The following is a 14,310-nucleotide window of genomic DNA, read 5'->3' on the forward strand; positions in this document are numbered from 1 at the left end:
GTTGGAACGGATCCGATGTCGCTGTCCCCGAAAATGGTAACAGGGAGAAGTCTTCCCCTGACGTCGACCTCGCCCCTGACGACCTCGCCGAAACTGCCAGTGTGCTTCTCGACGATCCGAAACTCATCGACCTGCAGGTCGAGCTCCGGCATCTCGATATGCACACCGGGGTATGCGGTACCGGCGATGAAGATGTGGGGATACGCCACCTGACCGTCGACCGAGGCCCAGCTCCACGACGGGGCTCGATCAACGCGCCTGACGAGCGATGTGCCGGTCGTGCGACCCCAAGTGAGTCCGCTGAGGAAATGCTCGCGCCACAGTCCGGCTGCGTAAGTAAGGTTGAAGAGGTGGGAGAAGCGCGCCGCGACGCCGGCCATGGCGGGCAGCTTGTCGGTCGGCACGGATAGGCGCCGGTCGGCGAACTCGGCAACGTACTGATGCCAGGTGTATATTGGCGCGGGGCTCGGCTGCGCCGTTGATTGCCGGCGGATGAGGTCGGCCCAACCCTCCTTGACGCTCATGGTGCTTACGGGATACATTTGGCCGCCGCGGTCCGCCGAGGTCCCATCGGCTAGGTAGCACACTTGACAGCATTCCCACTGGATGCCCGCGCTGGTGCATCTGAGTGTTGCCGGCGACACCAAGGTTTCCTGGAACACCCAGCCTCTGGTGTCTAGATGTTTGTCGTTAATGGCTCGATTTTCGTATGGTGGTGTTGCCAGGGCGAGGATACACGATGGGTCGCCACTGGCGGCACTGGAAGCGAGCACGCGGCTGTGGTTCGAGAGCTTTGGCACTAATCCCTGGTCGCAGTCTAAGGCATCGAGCGCGGCAATGTTGACGGTGCATCTCTGATATATGTCTGTCATGGCGGCAGACTGTTCCGCCCAATCAGCTGGATCATCCTGGACGATGCAGAGTGCGTCAATCCAGAGGTAGCGAAACCCCATGGCCCTCGCTAGGCGAACTGCATCTTGGAGCGTCGTGGGCATCGCTTCAATGGGTATTCCGTGGCGGTGAGCATCCAGGTTGCTCGACAGGGTCTTCAACGACGTGGCAGATCCCCAGCAGTAGCTGAGCGTCGCATAGGGAACAGATTCGCCCTGTGTCACGTATAGCGATACGTCCTCAACCGAAGTCGCTAGGTCAAGGATTCGTTTTGGGAGGACGCCGTGGCCACGTACAGCGTTACACGTCTCGTGGCTGTTCGCACATTTAGTCGACCACTCTAGGGCAAGTGCAGCGCCTTTGTTGGTGTCCAAGACTCTTGTGTCGTACAACATCGGGGCATCCGGGCCGAGGGATTCGGACCCGTCTGCATCCACCAGGGTATAGCGAGTCTGATTCCAGATATCGAAGTTTGGAGTGCTGTAGGGTCGTCGGGCTACTTGGAAAAGTAGAACATTCAGAATCACATGCTTGCCGTCGCTGGCAGTCCCGCCGCCGTGCCATGTGTAGACGCTAAAGTGCCCGATAGAACCTTCCTTGGCTTGAACACCGTATCCAGTCGCCTCAGGGACGTAGCGATTTCGCAGTTCCCGAGTCAACAACGAACAGAGGCAACATCTGCAGAGCACTTTATCAGCGAGGCCCAAGAGCCATCGGATCGCAGAGATAGAGGTTACAATTTGATGCGAGGGGATGAGACAATCTTCCATGTTGGAGGTGGATAGTCCCAGGAGGTCTGACCGGAGAAAGCATCGTTGACCATGTAAGTACAATTCCGACACAGCGTGCGGTCAATATTCAACCCTCGAGTCGCCCCCACCGAGAAGGCTTGAAACGATATTTCTTCCATGGTGTGTTTGGGCAGCCTTTTGTCGAGCTGCTCATGGAAGTCTGGCCACGGGCACTACCAGTGCTAAAGCCTGGCGCCGAGAAGAACAAACCAACGTCGCGGGGATGTACGGCGTCCTGTGTTGCTGCCCGACGGCTTATGTCTGTAGTCGAGAACGTGCTGTTGTCCCCGCAGGGTTTGGCGGCAATCTAAAAGGGCTTAGCGTGGTTGTCAATTTGCTACTATACCTAATCTGGCTCGGTCGAGAATACATAAGTGAGCTCTCATTCCCACCACTTTCTTGTACATTTGACTTCGTTCAACCTTTCTCTCATCACGCCATGCGCTTCAGCTCAGATGATCCCTCCTGTTTATCTCGCTCCGCCACCTCCTATTCTCTATGAACCCCTACCGCGCAAAAAAAATCACTATCTAGAGCCTATCACATCGCGGCTTCCACAGATTTATCATCGAAAGTTGTCAGCTCGTTATCAACGGCCTGGATGATCACATGGAAATCAATCGTGGACTTAGGAATGAGTCATTGAGGGCGTATCTGCATGATTATCGGCTGCAAACACGTCAACATTAGCACAGTCTTCGTTGACACGATGAAGCCCGCGCGCTTCGGAACTCGGAGCGCTCATCTCAGTGTCTTTGACAGAAACCGCGGAACCGGCTTTGAAGGAATAATAGCATATCGTGGGCTTCTCTGTGTCTCGGGCGTCTCTAGGAAGATCACATTTGACAGACTGGCCTCGTCGGCTGATCCAGCTTTTACCGAAGTCACATTATGTTTATCTAGTGGTCATTCGTCGACGGGACTTAACCGGGTATCACGGCGTCCAGTAACATTATCTCCTGCACTACGTGGGCTTTCTTGGAAAGGGGCGGATTCATCGGCCCCCGGCTTCTGGGGTATCAAAGAGACTTGGTCAGAAACCCACCAAGAAATGAGGGTCAGTGACATGGACAATGTAGCAACCGAGTATATAAGCTACAGTTGACCTCATGCTGAACGGATTGAAACTCTTCTTTTCATCACTGCCTTTCACTCATTACCGCTTCACCCTCATCGCCATGCATATCACCCTAGATCATCAAGAGTTCTATGTTCCGGGCTCAGCCAATGCTGATGCTGCTACATACCAGCCAATGAAACGGAAAGCGCCTGCCTCTTGGACTTATCCTCCTCCTCCTCCTCCTCTGGCTCCTCTGGCTCCTCTGACTCCTTCTTCTTCCTCTTCTTCTCCGCCTCATTCTTCTCCGCCTCCTCATAAAACCGGCCAGCGACATCCCAATGTCTGGTCAAACCCAGCTAGCAGTCGACAGCCACAATGCCCCAGGAACAGCTGCGACGATAACTGGCCAATGGATCTCAACGCCGCACGTCCGCTGCTGTGTTCAAGCAAACCAGCGGCCAAATGCAGCCCACAGCGTACGTCCAGCTCCCGCAGCATGCAACCGCAGTTCATCATTCGTCTCCAGTTATAGTAGCAGTATTACTAACTTAATAAACGACTCAATACCCATGGTCGGAGCTTTTCATCGAATAATTCGCCCATAACGTGTTCCTTCATCGATCTTTTATTATAGCGCGATTCTCCAGGTCCGAAAGGACAGAGAGGCGCTCCCGCATCGTCCGCGCATCGAACGCGCGGAATGGCAGAGCCGATGGTTATCGTGGGGGCTGGTGCCGGGCTCGATCAGAGTCAACACCACCCGCACGCGGGCCGCAGCGCAGAGGCGCCGCAGGCGACACGCGCGCACACCGAAGGCGACACTGAGGCGAGCGTTCGAACGCAGGACTCGACCGTCGAACAAGAAATAGCCGACGTCTTTGGGATTGAGGATAAGGCGCGCCTCCACGACCTCCTCGAGAAATTCTACGCCCTCCGCGTGCGGCGCGACCGAGCCTCGAGCGCGACGCGTACCCACACGACCGACAAACACATCCAAGCCATTATCGCGAAAACCGTACAAGCAACCATCGACGCACAGGAGAAGAAACAGAAACCCACATGGGCCGCGGTCGCGTCGAGCGCGCAGCTTAGTAGCAGCGCATGGCAACCCCGGGTTGTCGTCCCTGAACGCAGGGAGAGACAGGCGATAATATCGGCCCCCGAGGGAAATACACTCCCTGACAGGGACCCCAAAGCCACGGTAGAGGCAGTGAACGCGGCCCTGCGCGGCGGAGACGCCGTAGCAGCGATGCGCCTTCAATCCGGCGATGTTATAATTACCTTCGCGAGCAAGGCAGCTAAGCCCGGACGCGACGACCAGTGGGTGGAGGCGGCCTTCGGCCGGGGAGCGGTCCTGAGGCACCGCGAAGTCGCGGTGATCGCGAAGGGCTTGCCAACGGCGCTACTAGCGGCTGCACACGACGAGCGCGCTCTAGCTGCGCATCTAGCGACGGAGAATAAGGTGGGCATTACGAGGTGCAAGAGGGACCTCCCCAGGAACAACCAGGCAGCAAGCGCGTCGCTTATTATTTTCACGAACGGCGTAAGCGCAGCGCAGGAGCTGGTCCAGCGCGGGTTAGTCTGGCAAGCTCGGATCTTCGACTGCGAGCCCTACGACCCCAGCCTCCGGTTCCTCCAATGCTACAACTGTTACGGTTACGGCCATCGAGCCCGGGTATGCAAGGCTAAGCCGAGGTGCGGGCACTGCGGCGGCGCCGCGCACGAAGGTGGCGAAAAGAACTGCACGAAGGCGGCGCCGAGCGCCAGAAAGACATGTGTTAACTGCCAAGGACCACACGCGGCGTGGGACCGGCGCTGCAGAGCAGCGCAGACGGAGCGCGAGCGAGTCCGTGAGGCGTTCGCTCACCGGGCCCGCCGCTTCGAGGTGGCCGACAGCGTATCGACCGTGTCGGCACTCCGGAGTGAAAACCACACTACGGTACCACCAACGAGCGCCCGCGGGGAGCCCGCCCCGACAACGACGCGCGACGAGTGGCAGGTCGTACAGGGGAGAGAACCCTCAAGGCCCCGCGGCCGCCCACGGAAGCAAACAGTATCGAGCGTCGGGGGGAGCCAGGACAGGGCCATAACGTCAATGTTCACTGCGCCCGCGAAGCGAAGGCGCGGCGACGGAGGATCGATCGCAGCACCACCGGAGACGAGCTCAACCCGATCAACATGAAGCTCTCAGTCCTATACTGGAATACCGCAGCAAGCAGAGAGAACGCAGCGCTCGCGCTAGAAAGCCGCGCCGAGTACGACGTCATCGCGATACAGGAGCCCTGGACCAACAGGGACACAGGGGGGGTCTACTGCCCCAGCCGCTGCCGCTACATAGCGGTCTACGAGGGAGGCAGGGCGGCGCTATATGTGCATAAACGACACGACCCAGCTACGTGGGCGCAGCGCGGGGGCACCGACTGGTGCGTCGTTACCTTCGGAGCCGAGAACGCGGCGATACATATATGGTCCATCTACTCCCCGAACCAGACGGACCCGGAGAGCTGGGACAGCCCACTACGCGACTTCCCCGAGATGGCGCCGCGTGGGCGGCACGTACTCGTAGGGGACTTCAACACCCACCACCCGCTCTGGGACTTGCACGGCCGGACCTCTATCCACAGCGCCGCGCTCCTCGAGTTCGCGCAGCGCTGGCGCCTCGAGCTAGCCACGCCCTACGGGGAAATCACACGACAACGCCACGGTCATAGGGATTCAACGATTGACCATACGTGGGCCTCCAGGGACATCAGGGTCGCCTTCGAGGGGGATGCAGGGCTTGAAGGGTCCGACCACCGTTCGCAGCTTATACGCATCGCGGAAGCCGCGGTCCCGCAGGGCCCGGAGCCGGAAGGATGGAACTGGAAGATGCTCGACAAGAAGATGGCCCAACTCGAGGCGAAGCGACGATTCGAGGGCATGCCGCCCCCGCTGCTCACGCCCGCCCAACTCGATAGCAGGGTGGACTGGCTAATCCTACAACTTGAACAAGTCGCGAACGCGGCGGTACCGAAGCGCACACGATCTAAAGGCGGGGGGGCGGACTGGTGGTCACCCGAGGTGGAGGATGCATGCGACAAGGCCAAGGCGGCCAGGAGAGAGTATACAGCACGACCCGGCCCCTATACTTGGCAGAGGTGGCAAGACGCGACACGGAACCAGAAGACCACGATCGGCGACGCGCAGGCGAGGCGGTGGCGCCACTGGCTCGCTGTCGCATCGGAAAGGGACCGCGATATATGGGCTCTCGAGAAGTGGGCGCGGCTCCGAAGCTCCGCCCCGGCAGACTCTGGGAGAATCCCCGACCTACAGCGCAGCGCAGACGATACGCAACTAGCGCGCACGCACGAGGAGAAGGCTGGGGTTCTTGCGGCCCGATTCTTTCCAGCACCTATTATCACACACGGAGCTAATGAGCCGGGACCTACCCCGGAGAAATCCATCGAGATCGAGAGGCGGGTGAGCACCGAGGACGTAGCGCAGAAGCTCCAAAAGACGTCGCAGTGGAAGGCCCCTGGGGTTGACCTTATCCCGTCAGGCCTACTCCTACACTGCGGACCACCGCTGCACCAAGAACTCGCATACATCGCGGACGCCTCCTTCGCACTAAGCTATTTCCCGCAGCGCTTCCGATGCGCCCGCGTAGTAGTTATACCTAAGCCTGGAAAGACGAAGGCGCAAAAGGGAACGGTAGCAGCCTGGCGGCCCATCTCGCTTACTAGCACAATTGGAAAGCTCCTTGAAGCGATACTAACTGAGCGAGTCGCACTCGCTGCGGAAACGCACCTTCTGCTCCCACAAGGCCAGATGGGCAACCGCGAGGGCCGCTCCACTGAGCTCGCGGTCAAGCTCGTCCACGACGTAGCGCATACGACGTGGGCACGAGGCGGCCTCGTCTCGCTACTTCAGCTCGACATTAAGGGGGCCTTCGATACGGTGGACCATATAAGGCTTCTCCAGGTGCTCCGACGAAAGGGATTCCCCCAGTGGGTAGTCGGATGGGTGCGCAGCTTCCTCGACTCGCGAACGGCGCAACTCTGCTTCGACGGTGCTACATCAGATCCCCTCCCTGTTCGGGCCGGGGTGCCCCAGGGCTCACCGTTATCCCCGGTCCTCTTCCTGCTCTATATCTCCTCGCTATATGATGCACTAGCCGCGCACTCGCAGCTAGTAATCGTCGGCTACGCCGACGACACAAACCTAATGGCCGTCGGCACGGACCCGGCCGATACCGTTCGCGCCCTCGAACGGGCCTGGACTACCTGCAAGGTCTGGGCGGAGGAAATGGGGATGGCGTTTGAGCCAGCGAAGAGCGAACTCATGCATATGACACGCGCACACGCGGCGCCTTCGACGAGCGTTCGCCTTGACGGCGTGGAGGTACAACCGGTCGACGAGGCCAGGTTCCTTGGCGTCTGGCTGGACAGGAAACTCCGGTGGACGGGCCATATAAAAAGGACGAAGGCGAAGATGAAGTCCCAGACCCTCGCGCTTACGAGGCTAGCAGCGACTACGTGGGGATGTAGCCTCGCACGCGCGCGGCAGATATACCTTATGGTAATACGTAGCGCCCTGTCATACGGCGCCAGCGTCTGGCACACCCCCACACCAAGGACCGGCAAGAAAGCGACGGGCCCGAGCAGCGAACTCGCATCGATACAGTCGGAGTGCCTCCGCGTTGTCTGTGGGGCGCCGCGATCAACCCCTATAAAGTACCTTGAGGCTGAAGCCTGCGTCCCCCCCCTGGACCTACACCTAAACTATATCGCCGCAAGCTTCCAGGAACGGATCGAGCGGAAGGATAAAGAGAAGCTTATACGCATCGCGTGCGCGCGAGCGGCGGGTATCGTAAACCGCGCGCTCTGGGCACGCCGGAAACGGAACTCAACGGCGATCAACCTACTGCCGAAACCTGACGAGGTCCTGACGCACCGAGCGGATGCACTCCGCGCGTGGACCCGAGGGTCCTCACCCAAAATCGCACTCGCTGAGGGGTGGGAGGACCGCTGGAGCGCTGCGCGAGCGCAGGGCGCCGGACCATGCGCAGAAGACCGCGCGGCGACTATCAAAAGGCACAAGGGCCTCCTGAAATTCGAGTCCTCCATTCTCATCCAACTACGCACCGGACGACTAAGCACCCGCGCGCTCCTCTACAAGATAGGCGCCCCCGGCGTGACGTCGCCGCTCTGTCGGTGCGAGGAAGCCCTTGAGACTGGGGAACACATCCTCCTCCACTGCGACGCACTTAGAGCGAGCCGGGAAAAGATGTGGCACGACGCCGGTAAGTGCCCGCCGCGCGGGAGCCGCGAGTTAGCAGCGCTACTAGACCAGCCGCAGCTTAGCAAGAAGGTGGCCCGGTGGCTCATCGCGGAGAACCTACTCCCCCACTTCGCTAGAGCGGGCGAGGAGGCCGCGGCACAGGAACAGGGGACGCGGGAAGCACGGGAGGACGAAGCACAAGCGAGAATGCAGCGAACACGAAGCGCAGGCGATGCGGGCACAGGGGCCCCGGAACTCTTGATTTCCGCCCCGAAGGGCCAACACAGGGAAACTCCCCGCAGAACTTTTCACAAAACTTTCAACGCGCCCGAGGCGCACACGCAGCGCGAGCGCGCCGCGCACGAGGCGACGACGGCCGCCTGCCCTACTCCTCCTCCTCCTCCTCCTCCTCCTCCTCCTTCTTCTTCTTCTTCTTCTTCTCGGCACCCATGGTCCGGGCCAGGCGAGAGATGGGCAACTATAGCACGCGACGCGTTAGCGATGCTAGCGCGACGCGCGGGCGAGGCGCGGGCGTTGCACGGACGATAAGGGCACTTACAAGACGAGCCGCGATCAGCTCCAAGGCGTCGGCCTGGCGTTCCAGCAAACGCAACTGCAGGGCCTCCGCGCCTCGGGTTGCCGGAGCAGGCGCAGCGGCAGCGCCGCTACCGCCGGCGCGACCGTCGGCACGGGAAGCACCTAGCAGCTGCGATGCTTTGAGGGCGGCAGCGGCAAAGGTCTGGACGAGACTATCAACATATGGAAACCGAGGGCACGTCGGGTTCACCGCGGGATCGAGGCGCGGGATGCGCTAACACTTACCGGGTCGGAATCGCTCTCCGCGTCATCGGCGGCGTCGAGCATCTCGCGCACGGCGGCGCGCAACTGGGGATCGAGAGACAACTGTGGGAAGCGTCAGAACTGCGCAAGCGGAGCGGAGGCACCGCGCGAGCAGTGCGCCGGCGCGACGGAGGACATACGGCGACGCAAGGCTTGTTGCCCTTGGTGCATGACCAGCACCGCCAACCCTTGCCCCCGGAGACGTCGCGACAGCGGTGCGCATACGCACCGGCTGTGCGCGTCACACAGGACGCACAGGGCAAGTCGCGGACGGCGCCGGCCAGCACCTTCTTCTTCTTCGCCTAAAGGTATATCAGCCACGCGAACGACGACGCTTCGGGTTCGAGGCGCAAGCGACACTCACCGACGCCGAGGGCGAGGGCGGGCCGCCCACTTGTGGCGGCGGCGTGGGCGTGCGAGGGGGGGCCGGGGGAGGTTGCTGCTGCTGCTGTTGCAGCCGATCCTCCGCCTCACCCAGGGCCGCAGAGGCGCCGGCGGCGACGGTTACGAGCCGCGCGCGCGCCTCGTCCTCCACGTCCCTGGCGAGGGAACGCTTGAGAGAGTTGGGGTCTGAAACATTGCGAAGTTAGCAGGTGAAGGGCAGGTGAGGTTGAGATTAAAGGCGACGACATACCCATCGTTGTTGTTGTTGCTGCTGCGGCTGCTGCGAAGGAGGTTAGCATGAGGCCCTCGACAGCGACGCTGAAGCGGCGCGACGTCGACGCGGCCGGCGAGGAGCACCTACAGGTTGACGATGGCTTGAAGGAGGAGAGAAGGAATCACGACGACGACGACAGTGCCGCCGTCGATATGTAGGGTGCTGCAGCACCTGACGCTGGTTGCCCCGGATACTGAAGCCGACTTACACGACGACCTCCGCGAGAGGGAGCGTCGCTGACGATGCGCCCGCGCAGCGCTGACGGGGCGCACGCGCCCCTAGAAATCACACATACCCAGGAGCTGCACCGGCTTAGAGGCGTGGAGGGAGGCGACCAATCTCGCCCAAAGAACGTCTGGCTGGTGAGAGCCATTCGTGATACGCGACGGAACCACGCAGCGAAGACGCCGCTTAGGCGTACCGAATACGTAGCGTATATTTTTTATCCGGCTTCGGTACGGTTTATTATACGATAGATTTGTAGGCTCGCGAAACCTAACTAGGTAACGCGTACTAATAATAAATAAATAATAAACGACTCGTTCAGCATCTCCCAAGTCTACGGGGCCGGATTCCGAGAGCCTCCGGACCACGACTTTGGTTGAAATGCGGAAGGGCGCTAATTACGCGAATCTGAGAAACATAGATCCTATCCTTAGTAGCCAGGATCCTTCTGCAAGTGCACGCCGGTTATCTGGTATGTCAATCCGCGAAAGAAGTTGCGCTTACGAATTCCAAGCTTTTGGTAAACTAAACCATATCTAGTACACGCAAAGCACCATTCTAGCCACAGGGAAGATGCTGCCGGGCTCGGGCTAGCATGCTTCTCATCCGTGGCCGAGCCCCAGCGCCAGGTGACGAGTAACAGATTATTCGCAACTCTACCGAGGATCAATGTCGACCAAGAACCAGTGCTGGTACTTGACGAACAAGAGCCCGAGCTCGGCCTGGCTGCTGGAGAACAGATGTCCGACGAAGTTTACCAGGAGGACTTCAGCAGCGGCCACGACCCTACTGTAACCCAATCGCATAGCACAGTCACGAGTCCATGCGGTCATCCCTGGCCAGCTGGGACTCTTGCGCAAAGAACGGTAGCACCAGAGCTTGGTCATCAGCAGCATACCGGTGGCGAGCAGATGGCGGGGTCCAAGTCAAGCTCTGGCTTAGCGGGCTCTCCACCCAGGGATACAGGGATATATGAGGAGTGGCCACTGCTACATGGAGTTTTCAAGCGTATCACATTCGACGATCACACGGAGTTTCAGGCGCAATGTACCTGGAACAACACGGACGGCCAAATGGCTCATGGAAGTTGGCCTCTTCAAGACGCCCGAGTAGAATATAAGGGCGACGGCAACTGGACGGTGCACTTTTCTCATCGCACACAAAAGCGCCGATACTCCTCAAAGAAGGCCGGAGGGGCGAAGAAGAAGCACGTAGTCGCTGCATCAGGTAAGTCCTTCACTAGCTCCAACATCTCGATTGTGTACGCATACTGACCACACCTACGAAGCTAATGATAAAACATATCCGGTTGATCGCATACTGGAAAAATGGGGCAGGGATACGTTCCTCCTACAGTGGGGAGACGGCGCGGTAACGTGGGAGCTAAGGGAGAATATCCCTGAGGCACTCACGAGCGACTTCGAGCAAGACTTCAAGGGGTTTGCGTGCGGAATTGAAATCCTCGGGGACCAGTCTTTCAAGCAGAACAAGAGGCGTATCAAAAGGTATCGTGTCAAGTGGAGCGATGGCAAGGTGTCTTGGTTGAGAGGAAACCAAATCGGCTGGAAGACCTACAAGGCCCGAAGCTGTAGCTCAGTCACGAAGCAATAAGGGGGGAGAAAACGCTACAGAGATGCAGCTCCAGTCGCGACTGGACTATTGTTGTTCTCGTTCAGTGCGTTACTTGTGTCCTTAATAGAGCACAGAGATGCTCTAAAATCAATCTCCTTTTTAAATTGTTCTGTTATGATCGCATTTTTACATGAGATTGAGGTACATCTAATATAATATGTGTGAGTGCCGAGAGGGCAATTACTACACGGGCATGAAGAATTGCTACCCGGGCATGACTCTTACACGGGCATGACCTTTTGCAGCCTCTGATTGGTCCATCCCTTTTTGTTAGTGCATCTAGATTCTGCCAACGCTTCCCTTGTACCTCGGGATTAGCTCTCCACCACGACGATCGACGAGACATATGGAAGCTATTCACTAGCTAGCTACTACACCAATTACCTCTTGTCGCATGTCAAGCCTACTGATAATGATTGTTCGTGAAAGATACCATATTTGTCAAGGTCCCAGGGCTCCAGGCGTGGTGTGTTAGGCCCCCTGCTGAGACCAACACTCAAACACACGCTGTATCAGGAATATCCAATAGCCTCATCTTCCAAGGCATCTGCATCACAAAGCAGGTCATTCCTTTGTGCTGAAATTGGTCCCCTCTTTCCTTCTTTCATAGTCAAATCAACTGCCCCTTTAACCATGCGCTCATCCGTGCGTGCGACACTCTTCCTGTCGCGATCAAGGCCGTCATTATGTCCCAGCCCGGCTCTCGATCTAGCTCAGCAAGCAACCAACGACTTCGAAGCTATCAATTACGTCCTCGAAAACGACAGCGGCAGAACCAATCTGAGAGTTCAAGACCACCTTCGTCTAATAGCACAGGGACGAGCATTGGCCCACACTATGGCGTGGGAGACGACGAGGCACTCTGTAATGCTTTCGCCTCGTACCCAGAGACCTTCACGACCGCTCCACGCCCCCATGGATCGCGTGGGCTGAACGAGCCACCATGGGAGCTGCGATTCGATCATGAGATTCACCTATCGAATGATTTCCCAACCCGAGGAAGACGGTCGCAACGAGTAAGAATGCCTATACCAGGCCCGGAAATCGACCAGCCACCTGCCTGCTCTCCACAACAATCAGCACAAGAACAATTCTCTCCAACAAGACCCCAGTTTCAGTCCGCCCTTAGGCTAGTGCGCGAGGTGATTGGGACAGATCGAAGACTTACCATCGAGCTCGTCCGGTCATACGAACGAGTCCGCCAATGGCGCGAGATATGGGGCTACTCGCCGCTCAGTTCAACTCCATTCGAATCATCTCCGCCATACTCGCCTCCCCGAGAAAGGCACTCTCCGCCTATCGCCTCGCCGCCCTCGCCCGACCACCCCTTGTCGCCTGTCCCTGACCCGATCCCGAACCCACCTATCCCAGACGACCCAGCGCCGTCAGCCGAAGTCCTGTTCGAGTGGGTGAATACTTTCGCGAAGGCTAATGGCTTCGGTATTGTTCGACGAAATGCCTACTCATATAAGGGTCGGAAGATCCGGTACTCTTTCCAATGCGATCGATTCGGAGAACCACGCCCCTCAGAGAGTACCGGTATTCGGCAACGGAAGTCTCGAAAGTGTGGTTGTAAATGGATGGTCATTGCCGAAGCACTGGAGGAGGGTAGATGGCTTCTACGACACCACGATAATTCCGAGCATAGCCAGCATAACCACCGGGCCAGTATCAAACCATCCGCCCATCCCTCCCACAGACGACTCACTACACCTATCAGGGCAACAGTCGAATCGACAAGCCGTCGGGTCGGAATTCGGGCCCGTGACGTACGCGCGATCGTCCTGGAGCAGCATCCCGAGTCATCTTTTACACGAAAGGATATCTATAACGCCAGGTCTCGTATCAGTCGAGACAAGTTGAGCGGCCACACTCCTACTGCAGCACTGATCAAGCTGTTCGACGAGATGGAGATTCCCTATCTTGTTAAGTGGGCGGATGATGAGCCAAACCGCCTCGTCGGTCTTGTCTGGACCTTTCCGTACTGCCTCCAGATGTGGAAGCGGTTTCCTGAGGTCATCAGCTTCGACAACACATACAACACCAACCGCTTCAAGCTTCCATTATTCCAAGCAACAGGACAGACCTGCCTTGGTTCTGTCTACAATGCGGCGTTCGGTCTGATCGACAACGAGAGACGGGAGGGGTTCCAGTTCCTCTCTGAGAGCATTCGACAGATCTCAGAGCAGCACTCTATTCGCCAACCGGACGTTATCATTACTGACTTCGACGGTCAGATGAAGGCCGCCCTGAATGATCAGTTCCCTGATGCACAGCAGCAGCTGTGCATCCACCACATCAATTCTAACGTCTTGCTCAAGTCAAAGCAGAAGTGGGTCAAGGGCCAATGTAGCAGTAGTAGTCCCGACAGCAGCAACGGGGAGGACTACGCTCCACAGGCACAGGCTGAGCTCGGCCCGAAAGACGGACAGTTGGTCAACGCGCAGACAGCTGAAGTCGTCCCTCATAGCCATCGAGGGGTTCTCATGATGTGGAAGGTCGTCTTGTTTGCGGAGACAGAGGAGGCTCACGAGAAGGCGTGGGGAAGCCTCTGTAGGGAATTTGACGATCAGCGGGCCATCCTGCGGTATCTCCATGGAACCTACATGCCTGTCAGGGCGCAGTGGGCACGATGTTTCATTCGCAACTATCGCAACTTCGGCATACGCGTCACATCTGGGACAGAAGCAAGCAACAACAACATCAAGAGCTATCTCCTGAATGGTATGAGCAATCTCTATCGGCTTATCGAGGCTATGCAGGACATGATGAAGGACCAGGAGCGAGATTTCAACGACGCCTGCGCAGCGGACGAGGTACTTACCGCGCGAGAGTACATAGGGTCCAGCTCGGAGTATCTAGGCGAACCCCGGACAGCACTCTCTTCGAAGGGTCTCGGGCTTATCAACAAACAATATCGGCTAGCAAGGAAAGCAATGCCGACGGGGAAGAAT

General features: G+C 58.3%; 2 protein-coding genes across 2 annotated transcripts; one reads left to right on the plus strand and one right to left on the minus strand.

Moving 5' to 3' along the window:
• Window positions 1-200: 200 nt before the first annotated feature.
• Window positions 201-1,286, minus strand: B0I36DRAFT_252379 (heterokaryon incompatibility protein-domain-containing protein; the record flags this gene model as incomplete). The annotated part of the gene is made up of 3 exons (XM_046150683.1): window positions 201-512; window positions 588-676; window positions 737-1,286. Coding segments are annotated over 3 exons (951 nt in total), but the record flags the coding sequence as incomplete, so codon positions are not given.
• Window positions 1,287-10,425: 9,139 nt separating this feature from the next.
• Window positions 10,426-11,478, plus strand: B0I36DRAFT_334560 (uncharacterized protein). The gene is made up of 2 exons (XM_046155366.1): window positions 10,426-10,951; window positions 11,013-11,478. The coding sequence occupies exons 1-2, from the start codon at window positions 10,465-10,467 to the stop codon at window positions 11,333-11,335; spliced, it is 810 nt and encodes a 269-aa protein (XP_046007715.1). The 5' UTR covers window positions 10,426-10,464; the 3' UTR covers window positions 11,336-11,478.
• The last annotated feature ends 2,832 nt before the right edge of the window (window positions 11,479-14,310 follow it).

Source organism: Microdochium trichocladiopsis, assembly GCF_020744255.1.
Source record: "Microdochium trichocladiopsis strain MPI-CAGE-CH-0230 chromosome Unknown B0I36scaffold_10, whole genome shotgun sequence".
Classification (NCBI taxonomy): domain Eukaryota; kingdom Fungi; phylum Ascomycota; class Sordariomycetes; order Xylariales; family Microdochiaceae; genus Microdochium; species Microdochium trichocladiopsis.

Bases quoted from the DNA above. Each gene is read 5' to 3' on its own strand.
- B0I36DRAFT_334560 (XM_046155366.1), top strand. From the start codon at position 10,465: ATGTCCGACGAAGTTTACCAGGAGGACTTCAGCAGCGGCCACGACCCT. The intron at 10,952-11,012 runs GTAAGTCCTTCA...ACACCTACGAAG, and splicing joins GCACGTAGTCGCTGCATCAG to CTAATGATAAAACATATCCG.